General features: G+C 42.7%; 1 protein-coding gene across 4 annotated transcripts in view; it reads right to left on the bottom strand.

Moving 5' to 3' along the window:
* SMURF1 (SMAD specific E3 ubiquitin protein ligase 1) overlaps window positions 1–22,531 on the bottom strand; it is a 118,937-nt gene extending 96,406 nt beyond the window's left edge. For 3 of the 4 annotated variants that reach the window (XM_021671673.2, XM_021671676.2, XM_021671677.2), the window contains exon 1: window positions 22,167–22,531. In XM_021671673.2, coding sequence (XP_021527348.1) covers window positions 22,167–22,221 — 55 coding nt within the window. In that variant the 5' untranslated portion in view covers window positions 22,222–22,531. The remainder of the gene's footprint in view (window positions 1–22,166) is intronic. The other variant, XM_021671674.2, reaches the window with a different exon arrangement.
* Window positions 22,532–22,914: the final 383 nt, after the last annotated feature.

The raw sequence follows: 22,914 nt of genomic DNA, 5'->3' as shown, positions 1-22,914 counted from the left end.
GGCGACTCGGCGGTTTTTAGTTTTCACTAAAACCTCCTAGCGCGTTGCTGAGAGATAAAATCATAGCAGTCTGGAAACTGTACACATGGTGCAGGGAGGCACCACACCCAAGACAAGCTCCTCAAACTTCAGGGGAAAACTATTGTTCCAACGAGTTCCCAACAGGACTCTGCAAGAACCAGGGAGTGGCGAGGGGGACAGAGTCTCCACTGCGCATCACCTTCACTGCACCATCTTGGTAACTGCTTGACATTGTCAGCAACAAACCATACTGGACACAGGGAAAAGAATAGAAGAACCTGTTTTTAGCATTTTTGAAATGTTAGGCCGGGCGCAGTGGCTCACGCCTGTAATCCCAGCACTTTGGGAGGCTGAGGCAGGTGATCACCTGAGGTCAGGAGTTCGAGACCAGCCTGGGCAACATGGTGAAACCCTGTCTCTACTAAAAATACGAAAATTAGCCAGGCGTGGTGGCGCATGCCCTGTCATCCCAGCTATTTGGGAGGCTGAGGCAGGAGTATCACTTGAACCCGGGAGGCAGAAGTTGTGGTGAGCCAAGATCAGGCCACTGCACGCCAGCCTGGGCAATAGAGTGAGACTCTGTCCCAAAAACAAACAAACAAAAAAAGGCCGGGTGTGGTGGCTCACGCCTATAATCTCAGCACTTTGGGAAGCTGAGGCAGGTGGATCACCTGAGGTCAGGAGTTCAAGACCACCCTGACCAACATGGTGAAACCCCGTCTTTACTAAAAATACAAAATCAGCCAGATGTGTTGGCAGGCACCTGTAATCCCAGCTACTTGGGAGGCTGAGGCAGGAGAATCACTTGAACCTGGGAGGCAGAATTTGCAGTGAGCTGAGAGAGTGCCACTGCACTCCAGCCTGGATGACAGAGCGAGATTCCATCTCAAAAAAAAAAAAAAAAGAAAGAAATGTTAGCGTCCTTGACTGCACTACTAAAAGGCTTACTCCACAGCAGTGACGTCAACCACAACACAGGGCTTTCTTTTTTTTTTTTAAACATAATCATAATTTCACATCACTTCTCTGTGTCTTTTGGACAACCACTGGTGTTGTACTTGGGAATTGTTCAAAATACCTTGACGATCCAACAGTTGCCTATAGAAGCAAATTCTGTCAACTTGGTTCATGAGTTCAAAGGCTAATGGAGCAGAATCCCAAAATGCTCTGTCTCAAAGTCACAGGCAGGTTCATGAAACTGAATAGAACATGCAGCAAAGTTCTTTCGTGGAGAGAGAATGTTGGCAAGGCCTGAGGACAGAGCCAGATGGAAACATAGGACACGGCTAGCCAAAACCAAGAATTTTCAAACTTTTGGAAGTCACGAAAACTTTTATTTTTTTAGTGAAACTTCAATTAAAGAGTGACATTTCAAAAATATATATGCAATACATAATAATAAGGCAAAGTTTGCTCTGATTTTTAGTAAATAGCCAGTAGGGGTGTAAGCCAAGTTATAAATAGCAATAAAAAAGTAAATATTACGGCCAGGCATGATAGCTTATGCCTGTAATTCTGGCACTTTGGGAGGCTGAGGATCACTAGAGACCAGTTGTTCAAGACCAGCCTGGGCAACATAGCAAGACCCTGTCTCTACAAAATATAAAAAAATCAGCTGGGCATGGTGGTATACACCTGTAGTCCCAGCTACTCAGGCCAAAGTGGGAGGATCTGCTTGACCCCAGGAGGCTGAGGCTGCAGTGAGCTATGATCGCACCACTGTACTCTAGCCTGGGTTACAGAGACAGACCCTGCCTCAAAATTTTCAAAAGAAATAGATAGATAAATAAACATTAGGTTGGTAAGAGGGGATGATTGGAATGTAGGGAGAGCAAATACGCTTTTCCATTTTACGTAGTTACTCATCTGTATCATGATAAAGCTTGCATCATTTCCCCTCCATGCCACAGCCCTGGAACTGACCCCTTTCTGGGAATGTTGGCTAAACATGGGAGCTCCTAACTGAATGATAGTAAGAGTTTAATCTGGAGACAAAAAGGAGAATAACTAGAATTAGGAACAATCTTTACCCCAACTTACAAAGTAAGAAGCCAAATATCTTCCCAAAGCAGTTCAACTTTAGTCCACTTACAAAACACTCTCAGTGAAGCCTTAGGCAAGCTAGCCCCTGCTATGCGCTGGGCAACAGGTGGGTACCAGGTTACTTCACTTGTTCCTTGCAACAACTTGAGGGGTAGGTCTTGTCTGAGGCTTAAAAATGAAGCACACGATTTGGCCAAGGCTACTGGTATGTGGTGGAACTGGGTTGGCTGACTCCATTGCATTTCACCATCTCAAAAATGGGACAAGAATTGGACATATCTTTTGAGTTTATCGAGAGGAGGAAACATAACTCAAGAAAAGTGCTTGGCATCAGTGCTGCCGGGAACATAGTAAAAAGCTCAAATAATTGACAAATAGCTTTATTATTACCATCCAAAGTCACCCCACTACCAAGCACCAGAGCTGAACTGGAAACCCAGGTTAGCAGTACTCTTAAACCTATACGCCAAGTGGTGTTCACCTTAGAATAGTAAGGTAGAGCTTACCAGCCTTGCCCAGTTTCCATTTAGAAAGGTCAAAGGACAGAAGGGGCACTCAAAAGTCCCAACTAAAGCTTCAGTAAGCTTTAGTGCCAGCACTTGGCAGAATCTCATTCTAGAATACTTCTGGAGAGACTCCAAGCTTTGGGCATGAAGGCTGCACGGCTCCAGCGAAAGTAATCCAAGGGCAGAACCAAGTGAAGGCAAACAGGACAGGAGCTTCTAAAGAATCTGCCTTTCAACCCAAGCAGTTCCTGTACGCTTTAGGTTTGACCTACTTTGCCCACAAAAAGGTTTCAAGCAGTATCTGATTGTAAATGGAAGTAGCCCCAGTGTCAAAAAGGAAAAAAAAAAAAGTCACTGCACAAATACTAACTTAACCATTGACTGAAGGAGCCACAGTTGGGATCCAATTAGTACTTCCAAGAAGGTTTTAAGAAAGCATGGTACAATAAAGCAGCAAGATACTAATGTAAGGACCTCGCGGGCAGGGCCAGCTAAACTTCCCTCTGAATGCCACTGCGCTTTATCAAGACGTCCGTCATCTTGGTACTTAGAAAAATTTAACTTACTTACAGACACTTCTTATCTACTTGGAGTGGTTTTTCAAGGGCCAGATAGGAACCTGACATTAACTCAGTAACAATGTGCAGAGTGGATAAACAGTATTTACTTCCTCTGGTCTCTACCCTGTTTACTATGTCTGGTACTCTACTTGCCAGATAACCTAGAGCATAGTAGTCATTCAATAAAAATTTCTTTCATTCATTCATTCAAGACAGGGTCTTGCTCTGTTGTCCAGGCTGGAGTTCAGTAGTGCCACCATGGCTCACTGCAGCCTCAAGCTTCTGGGCTCAAGAGATCCTTCTGCCTTAGCCTCCCAAGTAGCTAGGACAATAGGCATATACAGTCTACCACACCTGGCTAATTTTTTTGTTTTTGTTTTTGTTTTTTTAAGGATGAGGGGGTTGCCCAGGCTGGTCTTGAGCTCCTGGGTTCAAGCAATCCTCCTACCTTAGCCTCCCGAAGTGTTGGGATTACAGGCATGAGCCACTGTGCCCAGCCAACATTTTTTAAGAATCTTTGTAAAGCACCTAGTCTAAACTTTGCCCCCAGTAAAGGAGTCCTTGTGGAACACGCTAGAAAGACTATCATCAGCATTTGTGTAAGCACAGTGTCACACTTACTTTGTGAAGGGGCCTAATTTATTCCCTCATTAGATGTCGCTCTGTGTCACCAGGTTCCTTCTCAAGTAGCACAACAGCAGCCACTGTCACAGCTCACATTACCTATACACTTACCCCACGTACCCTCCTGGCACTTTCCATGGCTAGAAGGTGGCAAAGCCAGGATTGGAACCCAGGCTACTTGCCTTCAGCACCTGGCCCTTAGTCACCACACTACTCCAGTCCTTGGATCCCATGATATCCTCAGGGCATGAAAGGAAAAGCCCCTATTTTCTACCCAGCAGGCCTATAAAACTTACAATTTATCATCTCATTTCCTCATCCAATCTCCCCGACATCACACAACCACTATAGAAGCACGTGTCCTCTCTTCCCTCTACATACCTGGCACCTTTTCTGTCGATGTGTCCTTCAAAGCCGTCAGACTCATGTCCACTCTGTCTTTGCTCGTGCTATTCTCTATATGGCCTACCCAGATCTTTCTAGAGCCAGTTCACCTTTGGCCTCCCCAGCAGCTAGACGCGGGGGCACTTTGTATTGTTACTTAACTGTTTCTAGTGAATGTCCCACTTCCCTATGACCATTACATTTCTGGTAGAGACTACTGTCTTTTTCAGTACTCCTCTCTACTCACTGTTGTCCTCAATGAGAACAGCTAGCATGTATGGCTTTGGTATTCATCTTCCTTTAGAATGACTAGAAAATTAATACCAAATTCTAAGGCAAAAATTGTAAGCTTTAATATTAATGAATCAAGTCTCATTTCAAAGAATAAAGTACGTATTTCTCCTTTATACTTTTCAAAAAGCATATATTCCTTTATTTAAATTACAGGCTGGGTGTGGTGGCTCCCACCTCTAATCCCAACACTCTTGGAGGCTGAGGCAAGAGGATCACTTGAGCCCAGGAGTTTAAGATCAGTCTGGGTACCATAGAGAGACTACATCTCTACTAAAAATTAGCTGGGCATGGTGGCATATGCCTGTAAAGTCTCAGCTACTTGGGAAGCTGAGGAGGGAGCATTGCTTGATCCTGGTAGGCAAAGACTGCTGCACTCCATCCTGGGAGACAGAGTAAGATCTTGTCTCAAAAAAAAAAAAAAAAGAGTCAGCCGGGCACAGTGGCTCACACCTGTAATCCCTTTGGGAGGCAGAAGCAGGTGGATCACAAGGTCAGGAGTTGAGACCAGCCTGACCAACATAGTGAAAACCCATCTCTACTAAAAATACAAAATTTAGCCAGTATGGTGGCATACGCCTATAGTCCCAGCTACTCAGGAGGCTAAGGCAGGAGAACTGCTTGAACCCAGGAGATGGAGGTTGCAGTGAGCCGAGGTCATGCCACTGCACTCCAGCCTGGGCGACGGAGTGAGACTCCATCTCAAAAAAATAAATAAATAATAAGTTTAATTAGAAATTACGTATACAGATTATATTTGTGTGGTAACGCACTGGGATAAGATGCATTGATCTGGTACCTGTATATTTAAAATCATTATTCTTTAGATGTTCTTTTGTTCTTAAGCTATTTGATCATCTGAACTGGGTTCATTCAAAGTGTTGTGAATTCACAGCTGTTAAAAAGAAATCAGCTGTATCGGGGTAGCTCTGTGATAGAGAAACAAATTAAGAGAGGTTTATTTCTTGCTCAACTACATGTTCAGCGTAGGTTGGGTCTAAGCAGGGGCCAGGGAGGAAGGGGTATCGTCAGCTTCAGGTAATCACTTGGGGATCTAGGCTGATCGAGGCTCCACCACATGACACAGAGCTTCAGGGTGTTCCTCGGCAGAGCTGGAGATTCCTAGTGCTTCAGCCCCGAAGTGGGACAACTCACTTCTCACAGTTCGCTATCCAGTAGTAGTTACATGGTCCCACCTAACTGCAAGGTCACACGGGAATGCTGAAGAGCACAGGGATAGTCATTGCATAGTGAATGTTCCTGCCACAGAAAGCAGATCAGGAGGTAAGGAAATGGAGAAATCCCTGATCTGTATGTGCACAAAGCAAGTATACAACAATGCACACACAAGGCCCCCATCGGTGCTAAAATACAAAGAGGGAGGGAATGAGAAAAGGAACAGACATTTTTAAAATCTCTGGAAGAACACAAGAATACCATGATAAGAAAAGCTCAGCTGGGCGCAGTGGCTCACGCCTGTAATCCTAGCACTTTGGGAGGCCAGGATAGGAGGAACACTTAAGGTCGGGAGTTCAAACCCAGCCTGGTCAACATAGCAAGACTCCCATCTCTAAAAAAAATTTAAAAAAAAAAAAAAAAAAAGGAACAGCTCCTTCTCTGGAGGCAGACTGGTTAACAAGGGACAGAGGGGAAAGGAGGCTTATTTTTCAGTTACCCTTTTATACCATATGCATGTATTATCTATTTAAAAGTACTAACTGAAATAATTTTTAGGCTTTGAGACATGTACTTCCAATTAATGAGTTGGGTGTTTTTCCCCCCTCAATAAAGTCCAGTTTATTCTAGTATTAGAAACACCAAATCCTTGACTCATACTGCTTGAAATGAAACACCTGGAGTAACCATGACAAAAACCGTATCCTTTTATAAAGTCTTCGTGGGAGATCACGGACTGGCTTCTGTCTGTTCTAAACACAAACAACACTACTACACAGGGGATACAAAATGTACTTAAACTGTCTCCTTTTGAGAATAATTTTACTATTATTTCAATTCAGTTTCCATTTTCTCAACCAAAACTCCTTTTCTAAAATAAAAATGTACTTTTCGTACTGTTAAGCTGAACCCTATACAAAATACACTAAGTAAACCCTCTGGGGCTTCCAACAAAATAATAATATTGCTGTTTCAGTATGTATTAAGATATAGAATGTACCAGGACACAGTCTTTTACAAAATTAGACTCAACACCCTAAAATAATATTTAAATACATCACATGCTAGATGTGCCAAGAGATAGCCTCTGGGGCTTGTGACAAGATGACCCAATGGCACATCTGTTCTTCTCATGTGGTTGTCTTAAAAGTAGACTCCTGCTGACATTTGGCTGATGAGGATAAGCCATGAATAATGCAGTCAATAAACAGGTCAAGTCCCCAAAAAGGCTTCCATAATTCATTTCAACATAAATATCAAAAAGCAAGCCTTTAAGAAAAAAAAAAACAGCTTATAATAAACTATCCCATTCATATCATTCTAAATACTGGGCTCCTAAGAGAAATGGCATTCTCACAAAGCAATATGCTATCCTCATGGGTTTTACTTCTAAATTTATGCTAAGTGTATTACATAGCAACTTTTTACTCTACCAGGCTGGTCCTTAAATAGCCTGTGACTATCATTCAAGCTCTATAATACACTGTCCACATTTAAATTTTAGCGGAAAATCAACTACCATGCATTGCTTTCAAATACCAATATTGTACTTTCTAAATTGAATGTGCTGGGTGTATCAAAGGTGGTTACCTAAACAGGCTTGCTGCCAATAACTCATGCCACTCCAAGCGGTTACAGGCACTACCGCTGAACCCACCTTTACCTTCCAAACAGGTTTATTCAAGCAATAGTAACGATTTTCAAAAACATGTCTCATGTTTTTTCTAAATTGCTGAAGAAAAATTAATCACCGAAGTTGCCAAGCCAATCTTGAATGTTATATAATCCATTATTTAAGCCTACAGAATAAATTAATGATTATTAAATTTCCAGTGTTGCAACATATGAGACTAAATTCAATGTTAAGTTTAGAACAAAAACAAAAATGAAAAGAAACTTTAGATCATACTCTATTATGTTTAAACCAAGGCAGATGGCGTATATTTATGGGTATGCAAACAATTCCCAGGACTTCCAAGTAAGAGGCAGCCATAATACCGTATAGCACTGATTTCAAGACACACTTTTCTTCATACTTTAACATCCCTGAAATCTTCAAATGGATCACATTCTGCAGTGTAATCACCTGTGATTCTTTTTAAGTAGTACATAAAACAATGGTATGACTTACAAGCGGTCATCTTAGATTCACTGAAATAAGACCATGTTAATATTAGCTAACATACATTGAACACATTATGTACCAGACAGTGCATGTGTATTATTTCATTTATTACCCACAATAATAACACTCTGAAATGATTCCAGCTATTTCCCCCATTTTTATATTATGTTTTTTGGTTGGTTTTATTTTGAGACAGTTTTGTTCTTATTGCCCAGGCTGGAGTGCAATGGCACGATCTCAGCTCATTGCAACCTCTGTCTCCTCAGCTCAAGCAATTCTCCTGTCTCAGCCTCCTGAGTAGCTGGGATTATAGGCATGTGCCACCACACCTAGCTAATTTTGTATTTTTAGTAGAGACAGTTTTCTCCATGTTGGTCAGGATGGTCTCAAATTCCTAACCTCAGGTGATCCACTCGCCTCAGCCTCCCAAAGTGCTGGGATCAGAAGCGTGAGCCATGGCTCCCAGCCTTTTTTTTTTTTTTTTAAAGACAGTCTCACTCTTAGACTAGAGTGCAGTGGCATAATCACAGCTCACTGCAGCCTCAACTTCTTGAGCTCAAACAATTCTCCCACCTCAGCCTCCCAAGTAGCTGTGACTATAGGTGGGCACCACTATGCTCAACTTTTTTTTTTTTTTTTTAAGAGATGGGGTCTTGCTGTGTTGCCCCAGCTGGTCTCAAACTCCTGGGCTCAAGTGATCCTTCTACCTCGACCTCCCAAAGTATTGGAATTACAGGTGCTAGCCACTGTACCCAGTCTTCCCCCATTTTTATAGCTAAGGAAACTAAGAAATGAAGTCATTTGCATAAAGGCACAGGCTGGCTCCAGCCCAGCCCTTAACCATTCCACCTCAATGATTCCACAGAGGGAAGAGCTTGGGGGTCTGAGACTCAACCATTCCTGGAACACAGGTTCAAACTTCAGCCAAGCATCTTACAAGAACTTTTTGTTTGAAGAATACAGACATGAAAATATAGAGCTCCAGATATCAAGAACAGACATTAATTCAAAGCATTTATTACAGGAAAGGGGTGGTAATCACTTATCCTATAAAAACTACATTATTGCAGAAAAACTAAATTATTTTTATTTCTACACATCCTGAATTCAATTTACAGATAATTAGCATGTATTTTCCTTTCTTAAAACTGTCCTGTTATCTCTAGAGAAATAATTTAAGAATATATTCCTACAATCTGTACCTGAATTTTGTTTAAAAATAGTCCCAAATAGTCCAGGCGTGGTGGCTCACACCTGCAACCCCAGCATGTTGAGAGACCGAGGCAGGTCAATCACCTGAGGTCAAGAGTTTGAGACCAGCCTGGCCAACATGGTGAAACCCCATCTCTACTAAAAATACAAAAAATTTGCCAGGCATGGTGGAGTGCACCTGTATCTCCAGTTACTTGAGAGGCTGAGGCAGGAGAATCGCTTGAATCTGGGAGGCAGAGGTTGCAGTGAGCCAAGATCGCCCCATTGCACTTCAGCCTGGGCGACAAGAGCGAAACTCTTTCTCAAAAAAAAAGAGTCCCAAATAAAATAACATTATACAACAATCCAGGAATATTCTGCAATACAAATTGGCAACAAAATTTATGGGGCTAAGTTAACATATAAAGGTACCACTCCTAATCTTTGGCAAAAATTCTTGGTGCCTTTACAAAAATACACCCTTTGCTTCACACTACCACAAAGAAGGTATACTTCTTTTTCAGAAGTGCATTAAATGATGTGCCTTCCTTTTACTCAGCATACCCGAAGCTAATATTATAAAGTTTAAAAGAAAACAATTGGTATCATCCAGTTATTTGTTGATTGCCTACCTGGCATCCACATTCCTCTTCCCCCAAATAACTCAAGTCTGTATTGTGGGTGGGACTAATGCCACAATTAGATTCAAAGATGGAACCTAACTGTCCAACCAGCACATCCATCATCCCAGCCACAGCCATTGGTTCAGCAATGAACCCTTGACCCAAATTAGGCCAATGAGACAAGAAGATTCAAGATTCAACTCCAGGCCTCTACCCCAGGACTAAGCTGTTGAAGAAGCAGACTTTTAACTTTTTGCTGGATTTAAAGCTGCAAGCAAACAGCCATGGGAGCTGCTGGCAGCAACCTTTTGAGCACAAGGGTAAGAGATGGTCATGACTGATGCTGAGGTCACAACACTGAGACACAGAGAGAAACCAGGTCCCTGCTTTGCCATTGGAATGACCTAGGCTTTTCAGTCAATTCATTAAAATTCTCTCTATTGAGTCAATTTACCCTAGGTTTTCTGTTACTTACATCTGAAGGCATCCTGTTTTTAAACAACAACAATATTAGAAAGTGTGATACTGTAAATAAAAGACAGAACCAGAAATGTGGGATTAGTTGAAGGAAGCAGAGTGAAAATCAATGAACACCCTCCTCACCTGGCCTGAGAATTTAACTATCTTTATTACCAGAAAAAGAAAGAATGAGACTGTGGTCTGATACAGCCACCAAGACTACAAAGAACACTAAGAGACTTGGTAGGAAAGAATCAAGGAAATGAGTGGGTGTGGTGGCTCTCACCTGTAATCCTAGTACTTTGGGAGAAGAAGATGAGAGGATCGCTTGAAGCCAGGAGTTCTGGACCAGCCTAGGCAATATAGTGAGACCCTGTCTCTACAAAAAGTTTAAAAATTAGCTGGCCATGGTGGTTTAAGCTGAGGTGGGAAGATGAGTTGAGCTCAGGAGTTCTAGGCTGCAGTGAGCTATGACTGTGCCATTGTACTCCAGCCTGGGCGACAGAGCAAGATCCCATCTCAAAGCAAATGCAGTGAAAAGGGAGGAAAGAGGCCATTTCTGCTACAAAATGCCATCTAGGGGAACCAAGAGATAGGATGAAGAAAGAAAGGGAGGGAAGTGGTAGATTTAGCAGGAGGTAAGGCTGTGAGGTAGGGTGAGCAAAAGAAGCCTTCCCCAGGTCTCTCCCAGGCACTCATGTCCAGTATTCACAGCCTGAAAATGGGAAACGTTATTCAAGATGCAACTGCAAGGCTTGGGCAAGGGGCAAATGAATGATGTCTCTCCAGCCCAACCAGTTCTTCCCAACAGCCCTGAAGGAGAGAGAGGCTAAGGAACAGACCAGGAAACCAAAGCTACAAAGATGGGTCAAATTCCAGAATTAAAATCAGGCTTTGGTTCAAGTCCCTGGAATGGCCCAGAAGCCCAAGATAGAGTAGACTAGGCTTTTAGGGTATCACATAGTCAAAGAAACCCCAAGCCTGGCTGACAACAATCTGTAATTGCTTGATCCCTAATCCCTGCTCATATCAACAAGAAGCGGCTATGAACACAATGCTGCCTCCAGGAGGGGCGTCCTCCAATGCCCAACTCAGATGTGACCAGGAGACCCAATAAACAAGGAGGGCATTCATTCTCATTCACCAGGTATTTGTGGGCACCAGGAAGTGTCAAGCAGTGTTACACAGAAGTAAATAGACAGCAAGGACCCTAGCTTCATGGAACTTGACTACCAAGAGCAGGCACAGAAAATAAAAATTGATTCATCAGCAGATGAATGATGGGCAAACAACCAAACAAAAATATCATGAAGTGATGAGTGCTGTGAAGATAGCAGAATAGGCTGCCTGGTCATGAGTGAGGGTGCCACTGTGGTGGGATGGTCAGAGAGGGTCTCCCTGACGTGATGATATTTAGTTAGGCTAAAGACCTGAATGACAGGAAGAATCCATCCAGAAGTCGAGAGGGAGATTTTTATAACATCACACACAGTCACACACACACAGAGAGAAATAATTCATGCAAAAGCCCTAAAGCAAGATTAAACTCACCACATGTGAGGACTGGGGTGGAGAATAAGGCAGAACCTGGCACAGAGGTAGCCAGAAAGGAAGATGGCAGGATCACGGAGGGAGTTTGATTTTATTCTGAGTAGGGAGCTGCTGGAGGACTTTAAGGAAGAAAATGACATGATCTGATCTATGTGCTTAAAAGATTTGGGGACGACAGTTCAGTGGTTGCCAGGGCCCCAGGGATTGGGGAGGGACGGTGCGGCTAGAAAGGTCCAAGGAGCTTGGGGTAGTGGCTCAGCTGGGCATCTTGACGGCAATGGTGGTGACATGAGTCTGTACATGGGATCAAACTGCATAGACAGCTACACAGACCCACCTGACACTCACACACAGAGTGCATGCAGAGCTAGTGAAATCTGATTAAGCTCTGGATTGCACCAATGTAAAGAGTTTCCCAGGGGCTTTTTCTTTGTGTTATTTTGCTCTTACTTTTTCCCAATCCTTAGAACCTGTGAACAGGTTCCTGGTTTTGGTATTATACCACAGTTATACAAAACACTAAAACTGGGGGAGGATGAGTGAACGGTACACAGGACCTCCTGGTACATTTCTCTCCCATCTCCTGTGCATCTATCATACTTCAAAATTTTAAAAAGGAAAAAAAAAAACAAAAACCAGATTCCTAAAGCTGCCGTTTAAGGTATAGACTGGAGAAAAGTGAAAGTAGGAAGTAGAACCACAATGTGTGACACCAATCCACACCAGGGAAAGGGTTAAAATGAAAAAGAAAACACCCAGCGTGGCAAAGGAGCACCCAGAGCTCTCATCCAACACTGGTGGAAAATGTAGATTGGTACAGCCACTTCGGAAAAGCATTTGGAAAGTTTCGTTAGAGTGGAACATATGCCTACTCCACAATCCAGTGATTCTCCTCCTGAGTAGACACCCAACAGAAGTGCATGCAAATACTCACCAAAAGACACATACATGAAAATTCCAAACAGTGCTAGTCATAAAAGCCAAAACTAGAAAGGACTCTGCCCTGCCCATCAACAGATAAAGGGATAAATTATAGCATATGCCCATAATGTGATACTGAACAGCAAAAAGAATGACTGATGTACAACCACACATAACAATATAGATAAATCTCATCAACATAATAGTGAACAAAAGAAGCCAGTTGCAAGCAGTATGATTCCATTAATATGAAGTTCGAAAATAGAATGTTACAAGTCAGGACTGTGGTTATCTTTGGGGGGCTTCAGGGAGGTAGAAAGTCAGAAGGAGGTATTTTCAGGATTGTGGGGACATTCCAAGTACCAGCAATCTTCTATGTCTTGATCTAGATCAGGAAAAGTGCTTCTCCACCACTTTTTTTTTTTTTTTGGAAACAGGGATTCTTCCTGTAAGGCTTAACATCCCTTATTTTCAGCATTTTTCTATTTTGTTTCACTTTTTTTTTTTTTTTTTTTTTTTTGCAAATTCTACTCCCGAGCAATTTGGTTATTTTTCTCTTTTCCCCAATCCTTAGAATCTGTGAACAATTTCCTGGTCTTGATATTATATCAGAGTTTTACAAGGGACTAAAACTTATACCCAGGTTTATAGGTATTTCCTCACCAGGCTCAATTGAGGAACCATGTAAGAACCCTCTGGAAACTATGACATGCTGTACAGACGTAAGGTATTAGTATCACTGACAGGTATGAACAGGCAGCAAGCAGTTCTCACATCTATAATGTCTAGGGAATATATGTAGAAATAAAATTGAATAAACTTTGGATTTTTTTACTCCAAAGACATAAGCGGGAAAAAAGGCAATCTATGACATTGAGGTTACCATTTTTTCTACTTCTACAGAGCCAGATGTCAATACTGCTTTTTAAAGCACTTCGAAAATTAAAAACAATCTCTTAAAAAAAGTTCATGGCAAACATATTGACTATAAATACTTGGGAAAACACTAAATTATTATTACTGGCTTATGCAAATGACCATTTTATTCCTATTTTAGGGATAAGATTATTTTATTAAAATAGGTCAGAGATAACCCCAAATGGCATTCTAAATAAATTATATAAACCAGCACTATTATTCAGAATCAAGACCTCAGTTTTTCAAAGAACTCACTATATAAACAAGATCTAAGGAGTCCAAATTTCTTAATCTGAAAATAATTATTTGGCCTTATTTTAATATGATAGAACAAGCTTTTGCGGGGGGGGGGGGGTCAGGCATCTTGCTATCATATAATAAACATACTCTCTGGGAAAATAAGTTTGTTCAGAGCTATAACAGAAGTAGCCAAGAATTTTATTCTGTAGAACCCAAGAATCTTCCTAGTAAGGAAGTCCTTATAAACATGAGTATATACTTTGAAATGCTATAACATTTTAGCCTTTTAAAATACATTCGGCATGATCATTTTGAATTTTTGGAATGCCTATATTATTAAAACAATTACTATTCGCAGCTACTGTAGTTACTAGTTCCTCTAAGAAATTCTTACCTATTTAAGAGCTTTTTAATCTGTTTAATTGTTGAAAAGCAATATATGCTCAAGGGGGTAAGAGAAGGGAGGAGATTAAATATTACAAAAGGCACCCAATGAAAAGTTACCCTCTTTTCTCTCTTTCCTCTCCTCTCTCCCTCTCTCCTCTCTTTCCTCTGAAGAGGAATCTCTTCAGAGGAAATCACAATCAACATCTCCCAGTGACATTCTATACAAACATAACTATAAACTTCCCCTTTTATTTTTATTTCTTGTTTTATTACTCAAATAGTACACAGTAGCCTCTGTTCTGAATCTTGCTTTTTTCTCCCCACTCAATAATATATCTTGGAGAATATTCCATATCAAAATATAAAGCACTATCTTATTATTTTAAACAGCTATGCATCATTGGGGATACATGATAATTTATTTAACTAGTCTCTGCTGATGCACATTCACGTTGATTTCAGTCTTTTGTAATTTCAAACAATGCTCCAATAATTTTGCATGCAAGACTTTATGTAAATATGTGAATACACCTGTAAGAAAAAAGTCCTGCATCAGAATTGGTAGAGCAAAAGGCATACACATTTATGACGTGATAGACAGTACCAAACTGCTCTCAGTACTTGCTGTTTCCATTTATATTCTCGACCACCAGGGTAAAGACCTGGTTTTCCACACCCTTGCCTCATCACAGAAGATTTTCAGACTCTTTGGTCCGCCACCCTTCTAGATAAAAAATTGTTTCATTCTTACTTTTAATTTGTAGTTTGTTCAGTATGAATAGGGCTGATTATCAATTAAAAATAATTTTTTTTTTTTTACCCATTAAGCATTATACTGGTTTTGGGATTAAAAATAATCTTTTAAAGAAAGAAAATGGACATTAGACAGAACAGGGCACAGTGGCATATACTTGTAGTCCCGGCTACTCCAGAAGCTGATCATCACTTGAGCCCAGGAGTTCCAGGCAGCAGTGAGCTATGATCATGCCAGTGTACTCTACCCTAGCCTGGGCAACAGAGCAAGACCCCATCTCTAAAAAAGTAAAGGAAAGCAAAGAAGAAGAGAGAAAATAGGGTTGTCTTTTCACATGTTTCAAATCCATTTCCATTTTCTTTTCTACGAATTGTCCATATTCTTTGTTTATTAGGTAATGGCCTTTTCCTAATTGATTTTGAAGGCTCTTTATATATTAGGAAAACCAGACTTTAATTTTTCATACCCATTATAAATTGTTTTTCCTAGTTTTTCTCTGCATGTTCATTTTATCCTGTTTTTGCCATGAAGAAATTTTCCATCCAGCTAAAGTTTATTGTTTATAATTGTTTTTCAGCTGATCTTATGGGTTTTTAACAATATATCATAATATCTGTAAATAACAGCAATTTTGTTTCCTGCTTTCTGATACCTTTCTCTAGTTATTAACAATAACAATTTTGACAGTGTACATCCCTGCATTGTTCCTGATTTTAATGGGAATGTTTCCACAATTTCACCATTTAAAGATGATGCTGGCCAGACACAGTGGCTCATGCCTGTAACCCCAGCACTTTCGGAGGCTGAGGCAGGTGGATTGCTTGAGCTCAGGAGTTCAAGATCAGCCTGGCAACATGGCAAAACCCCATCTCTACCAAAAATACAATCATTAGCCAGGCATGGTGGCACATGTTTGTGGTCTCAGCTACTCTGGAGGCTGAGGAGGGAGGATCATTGGAGCCCAGGAAGTTGAGGCTGAGGTGAGCCATGACAGTGCCACTGTGCTCCAGCCTGGATGACAGAGACCCAGTCTCAAAACAAAACAAAAAAATAAACATGCTGCTATCTCATGGCACATTACCTGGCCTGGAAAAAATACATAAAATAAAAATAATGCTGGCTTTGGCTTCTAACACTATTTCTCTAAGGATCTTTCTGAATACATAGAGAATTTATCAATTCATTGTATTATTTTTCCATGTTTATTAATCGGTTCTATAGATTTTCTTCAATGGCAGAGTACATTATTAGCTTTATTATTTACCTGGCTATTTAGGAATAACAAATAACAGGAATCTATGACTGTATTAACATTGTGCAACTCTATAAATAATTCATGACTACTCATTAAAATATTTAATCCATCTTTAGCAGGTCCTTTTGTGATCTAAAAAGATAGATCTCTGGCATTACAGATAGGAAAACTGAATCGTGAAAAGATTATAATTCTATGCAGACCACCCCTTTCTTCATTGTGGTACTTGTGTGAATTAAAAATAAAATTCAGATCTGATCCCCAGCCTAGTGTTGGAGCCATAAGACAGCATTGTACCCTTTAGAGAACTCAGCGGATGCCCAACATACAAAGAAGAACGCAGGCTGCCATCTACAATCTGCAGCTTCGTGACATGCTCTTCCAGACTCCTGAAAGCAAGCCCAAGTTGGGCTAAGGAGCTTAAAACATCTGAAATGCATCACCCAGCGGCCAGGAGGATAGGTTCCTGCTCAGTGATAAATGATGCTGCCGACATTCCTCAGCCAATTAGAATTCCTTTCAGCTGCAGTGGAGGTGAACACAGCTGGAATTACAGAGTGGGGCGTGTCACCAGACGCACTGATTGTACATTATTTTAACCTTGTTTTAAAACAATATAAGGGGTTTTTTCTCCCCCATTAGTCCAGAAATGTGGAAACAACATTCCACTTGGTTTAAATATCTAAATGGATTAAATTTGTTCTGGAGACAAAACAGTAATACTGACATTTTAAAAAGATGTGCTCAAGCCACATGGCTATGTGCTTTTGTTTTTTAAACACAGCTCTATGGCTGTCCTTTAACTAGAAAGGCCTTAGGGACTTTAGTCAGTCAGAATGAGTTCCCTGGACAAGAAGCTAATTTAAGTTGGAGGCTTTCACTTACAAACTCACTTACAAAATAACAAACCAGTAATTTAACTTGTTCAGTGTGACAAAAAAAAAAGATTCATGTATTCCTTATTTGTTTTAAAAAATTTAACCTCTAAAATGTTTTTGAAATTATAAAAAATTGATCCAAATGAGCATCCTAAGAGTTAGCTTTCTTACCCAGCAAATCGGAGCATAGTGAAGATATCAAATTATTTCATCCATTTGAGGCTTTTTTGAACCACTCAGTAAAATGCACAATTCAGCTATTTTAACTGTTAACCAGTGCCCACAATGTTTTACAAAACAGCCAGTCTAGATAACTGGATCAACTCAGCTGATATTGAAACATTGTCTTTTTGTCTTTTTTACTTTCTTAATCCATGAGGAAATATTTCATAAGTAAGACAGCCTCCAACACCTCCTTTCTTTCATCCGGAGTTCCACACTAGAACTTGATATTGTGACTGAACCAAGAAAATGAAAATTTGTGCAAGAGAAAGAAAAACCCGACATTCAGAAACGACTTTTGTAACTGCAAGATTAGAGGTTTTAAACTCTGACAGATGGACTTGAAGTAAAAAATCCTAGTTAGATAAATCACAACTACTGTAAAAATAGAGATAGAAATAAAGCATATGAACGATTTCATGTCTAAAGTCAGTTGAGTGGGCCAAGAAGATTAAAAGGAAAAAAATGGATTTGAAAAAAGAAAGTTGTTTTAAAAGGCAACACAAATGTGATCAAATCACAAAATCAGTGACAAAACCTCTATTTGGCAGAATGTGATTCTCTTAAAGTATAATTGCAATTCAGGTTTTGCCACCGCGTTTGTTCTAACCCATCTTACACCTTCCGATAATTCCACTCAAAGAACTGCCTTAACTGGATCTTCCTAAACTTGAGGCAGACCCTAAGGAAAATGTAAATGCAAAGGAGAGCTAAAAACTGACCACCTATCCATCTCATCACAGCAACTGTGTTACATGGTTGTTGAAAAACAGTTATGCCTGCCTTACATAAGTGAGGTTCTTTGCCGGTACAAATTGACAAAGTCAACAGTCTTAACAATTTTCTTAATCTTTCTTGAGAAACTTAACTATTTTGACTCAATTGGGACACCTGTTATTGATCAACTGATGTCATCAACAGCTATTACTACAACTGTTTCACTCAAAGTTGCATCACCTGACTGCCAAAACGCAAGTCACCCATACATCCCATTGCTACAATTTTAAAAAAACAACCTCATATTTCCACATGCTATCAAGGAAAGTCTCTTTGTCCCTCTCTATTTGGAATTAGAGTTTTTCTTATTTTACAATATGCAGATATGCAGTCATGCTCCAAAAGATATAAAAACACCAAGAGATCTGAGACTATTTCATCAATGCATAAAACCACAAAAAAATTTTAGGCACTTGGTGTTTCAACTAACTGGTTGACATTACAACAAAATTTAATTTTCTTGATTAAATTAAGAGCATTGTAGAACCCTGAATTCCATTATTTTACCCAAAGTGGCCTAAACAATGTGTCTGGGATTCATTTGTGTACCACATAAGAACAAAGTCTTTGCAAAAACGGCTTGATTTTTCAATCAAAATGTTTCTAAAGTGTTTGATTTGCCAGTAAACTCCAAGACTGCAACATAATGCTCTTTAACAAAGATCACTTGATTCTGGATATATCAGGCCCCCAAACCTACTGAAACCATTTAAAAACTATTTTCCTACTAAAATACCACAAAGACATTCATTAAAATAATACTATTTTAAATATAAAGGCTCAAACATTCTTCTGTTTAGACGAGGTTGCCAAAGCAGTTCAACATATTACCCAACAGTTTTCAAAAACAATCCCACATGAAGAAAAAAAAAGTTGTAAATATAATCAATACACAAAATTAATGTTTGGCATAAATCAAACACATGTGCTACACTCCAACACAATTTTCTGAATATCAGGATGAAGAATACCAGCAAGCCCAAGTGCCCAACAGTAATTTGAAGTAAGTAGGTAGCCAAATTGATATACTTGTAAGAAGGAGGATAAGAAAGTGTTATCATGGAGCTGAAATCTCATTTGCTATATAAAGAAACTGAGACCCAAAAAGTTTAAATAACGTGTTCCATAACACGTAGTTAATGAGAGATCTGTCCAGAATCCAGATCTCCTAACTCTAAATCTAATGCTTATTCACCCCCAAATACAATCGTGGACCCTAAAGTTCTAAATGCAGTATCTTCACTATCTTTGCAATGAATTATGCTCTATGTCTATTCATTGACTGGTTGAAATATCCTTCATTTTTAAAAGTCCTTTTTTTCAAATATCATACATGGAAATAATCTCTGAAACCTGTAACAAAAATATTCAACTTTTGAAAGACTGCTAATCAACGTGCCAGAAATGAGAATTCAAGCTTCCCTTAAAAACCAGAAAGATGAGGCTAAAACCTATTCCACTGTCAACAAAATTTCTAGTTCAAGCCTTTCCACATATACTAAGTTTCCACGGACTACTAGCATCCCATGTGTACACCATCACTGCTAAACCTCAATCCTATTGTAAGGATGAGCACACTCACAGATCCTCTCAGACCATTCATATCATCTACTGGAAGGGAAAGGGAAAAGGTGTTTCAGAAAGAACACTCGTCATCTGACCCTTCCCTATCAAATGTCATCCAAAAATTCCTTAGAGCATTCTTGCATGGATAACATCTAAATTTCTGAATCCAAAAGTAATTTGGGAGGAGGACAAACCAAATCCTCCCTTTGATAGGCCTAGGCTTTGCAACTAGGATTGATTTATATATCTATATATCATAAACATTTCAATTAAAATCTATTCCTTCTAAAACATTCATTATATTTCTAACAAAACTCACAAAATCAGTTACTTTCGCTTTTAACAAGGTACTGAAAACAATCTGATGTCAATTACAGACTCAGTTGTAAATCAGAACCAACTTAAAAATACAAGTATTACAATCTCAAAAATGTTACTTTTATGTTATCACATAAATAACAATGTATCTACATTGAATCTACAAAGTGAGAAGTGTTTCCTATCAGCCCTGACGTGTATTTCCCCAGAAGCAAAAATCCAAGAGGGAACTACCTGTTAACGTTACAAAAACAGGGTCTGGGTTTGAGTCCAAATCATTATCTGACATCTTTATACAAAAAACAAAATCTTCTCTTAAGACAAAAATTGGGCTGTGCGACAACTATGGGCTTCAAAGTAAATTTTTGTTTGAAAAAAATTACCTGTTGTTTGCATGGATTTTACTGATGACTTTATGGCTGCGAATCTGCCACAAAGTGTTCAAAATACTCTCTTTGAAAGGACCTGACCAGACCCGGACTTGGAGTTCTCACCCGACTGGGCCACTGAACAGAAAAATCCAGGGGAAAATCCCTGACGAGGATTAGAATGAACTTTTTAGTTTCCTTCCAGAGCTGGAAATACTTGAGTTTGGAAAGTCCTAGAGCAGAGCCACATTTGCAACACGGCCATCCTGCTTTAGGGATGAATTGAAACTGGCAAGAGATTAGTACTGAGCAGAGCGAAAAAGGGAAGACAAGGATGCAGCCTGGTCCAGAACCTCTGGAGCCCGCTGGGGAGACAGGTTGGCATCTACACACAGCCGCGCCACCAAGCCGCAGGCCCACGGCAGAGTGTCGCGCTCACTCTTGAAGGTGGCACTACAGAGCCACCCAGGAAACACAGGCTTCTCATTGAAGACGAAATGAATGAAGGAGCCTGCGTGTGGGTAGCTTCCAAAGCCTCCAGTGAGTGTGGGAGTAAGGATCAGCGTCTCACCGGGGCTCAGGGGTGCTGAGTGTGGGGGTGATAGTGAAGTGAAATGCAGAAAAGGTAAGAATTAAAGAAGCAGAGTCAAGAGTAGCTAGCGATCTGGCCTAAGAGACAGGAAGTGGCCCAGACTGAGACTGAAGAGGGCTGGACCAGGGGGGAGTGAGGAGAGCAGGACAGGGAGCAGCTACTAGATAGGATGGAGAAATTTGAGGCTGAAGGAAAGAAAGGGTGGAGGCCCAGCCAGACAACACGAGGGGGCGGGGCTAGGTAGGAATGTGGGCGGGGATTGAAGTGAGGGGCGGGGCCAGGGGAAGAAGGAAGAAGGACGGTAGGGGAGAGGTAGAAAAGAAAGAGGATTGAGGGGTTCAGAAGCGGGTGGGTGAGAGCAGGAGGGGAGAAGCAAGTGGGCAAGTGGAAGGGGAGGTAGTAAAAGAGGATGGAGGTAGGGGAGAAGCAGGTGGGAGGGACCAGGAGGATGAAGAGAGGGAGCAAGTGGGAGGGGACACAGGCAAGCAAGAGAGAGGATGGAAAGGTGGTGAGAAGCGAAGGATGAGACCAAGGGAACAGAGGCGAGGCCAGGAGGAAAAAGCGAGGGGGCAGGTAGGCGGAGTAATGGGAAGCGAGAAGGCTAGAGGAGGTAAAAACGGCGGAGGAGGGAAAAAAAGGAGAAGCGAGGGGGCGGGACCAGGGAGAAGTGAGGACCGAAGCTAGGAAAGAAGTGAGGAGGTGGGACCAGGAAGAAGTGAGGGGGCGGGGCCAGGGAGAAGTAAGGAGGCGGGACCAGAAAGAAGCGAGAGAACAGGGGCCAGGGAGAAGCGAGGGAGCCTGAGCCAAGGAGAAGTGAGGGGGCGGGGCCAGAGAGAAGCGAGTGGGCGGGACAGGGAGAAGTGAGAGGTCAGGTGCCAGGGGCAGGGGGGAGGGGAGGGAGGGAGGAAGCGAAAAGACCACTGGGGATGGAGGTGAACGGCAACGGGGCGGGGCCTGGAGGGAGCAGCCAGGGGTCAGGTGCCAGGAAGAGACAGGGAAGCGAGAGGCTAGGGGCCGAGTCCGGGAGAGGTGAGGGGATAGGACCTGGAAGGAGATACAAGGGGCGGGGCCAAGAAAGGAAAAGCGAGGGGCGGGGCCAGGGAAGGATTATGCAAGGGGCGGGGCTAGGAATGAAAATGAGAGGGGCGGGGCCAGGACGGAGATGCGAGTGGGCAGGTGCGGGGGAACGGGAGGAAACCGGAGACCGAGGGGGCGCGAGCGGCCAGGGGGCGGGGCCGGGCAGCGGCGAGGGGGCGGGGCCGGGAGGGAGAAGCGAGGGGCGCACGCCGAAGGGGGTGACGAGGTCCTGGGACAACGGCCGGCGTGGGGGAGGGCCGCTTCCAAGGGCGCCCTGCGGGGAATTCCCGAGCGGGCGAGGGGGCGCCGGAGCGCGGGTGGACCTCCTGCCGGCCGTACCTGTCAGACGGATCTTGATGCTGGAGCCGTTCCTGCGCGTCCCGGGGTTCGACATCTCCCGCCAACGATCGGGCAGCCGCGGATCCAGCGCCGCCGCCCCCCGGCCCGGCCCGGCCCGGCCCCGCCGCCGCCGCCTCAAGGTTACGGCTCCGGGCTGGGCGCCGGGGTCCGAGCCGGGACACAAACTCCGCGGCCCAGGCGTCTGGGCGGCTGATGGATGGTAGAGCCGGGAGATCAGCGCTCGCTGCGGCGCCCTGACCCTCGCTCCTCCCAGCCGAGCCCAGTCCCGAGCAGCCGCCGCCGCCTCCACTACCTCAGAGCCGGACGCCCGCCGCCCTCGCCGCTTCCGCCGCCGCCGCCGCCTCCCCAAGCCGCGCGCGCGCCCGCCGCCGTGCCGGCCCGGCCCTGCGCGCCCCCGCGCCTGCGTGCGCGCGCGCCCCCGCGGCGTACGTCGGGGCGGGGTGGGTTGCGCCGCTACGTCGCCCGCCAGCCTCTAGCGCGCGGGACCCGGATCCCTCGGGCTGGGGTCTTCTCTCTTCCTCTGGCCGGCGGGTGGGAGAGTCTGGCCTTGAGCCCGGGAAGGGAGAGCAGAGCTGGCCCTGGGGCCCAGCGCACCGTCGCCCTCGGTCTTGGCCCGCGCTCCTGAGTGACTGAAGAGGGGTTTGCATGAAACCGTGGTCTGTATTCACACCAAGCACCTTGCACACAGGCGTGCAATACCAGTTTCTTTTTAGTTAAGAGCTTTCGA

Source organism: Aotus nancymaae, unplaced genomic scaffold, assembly GCF_030222135.1.
Source record: "Aotus nancymaae isolate 86718 unplaced genomic scaffold, 86718_ANA_hifiasm-v0.15.2.pri h1tg000015l_0, whole genome shotgun sequence".
NCBI lineage: Eukaryota > Metazoa > Chordata > Mammalia > Primates > Aotidae > Aotus > Aotus nancymaae.
Note: the sequence above shows the minus strand (reverse complement) of the source record. Positions and strands in the feature narration are given on the sequence as shown.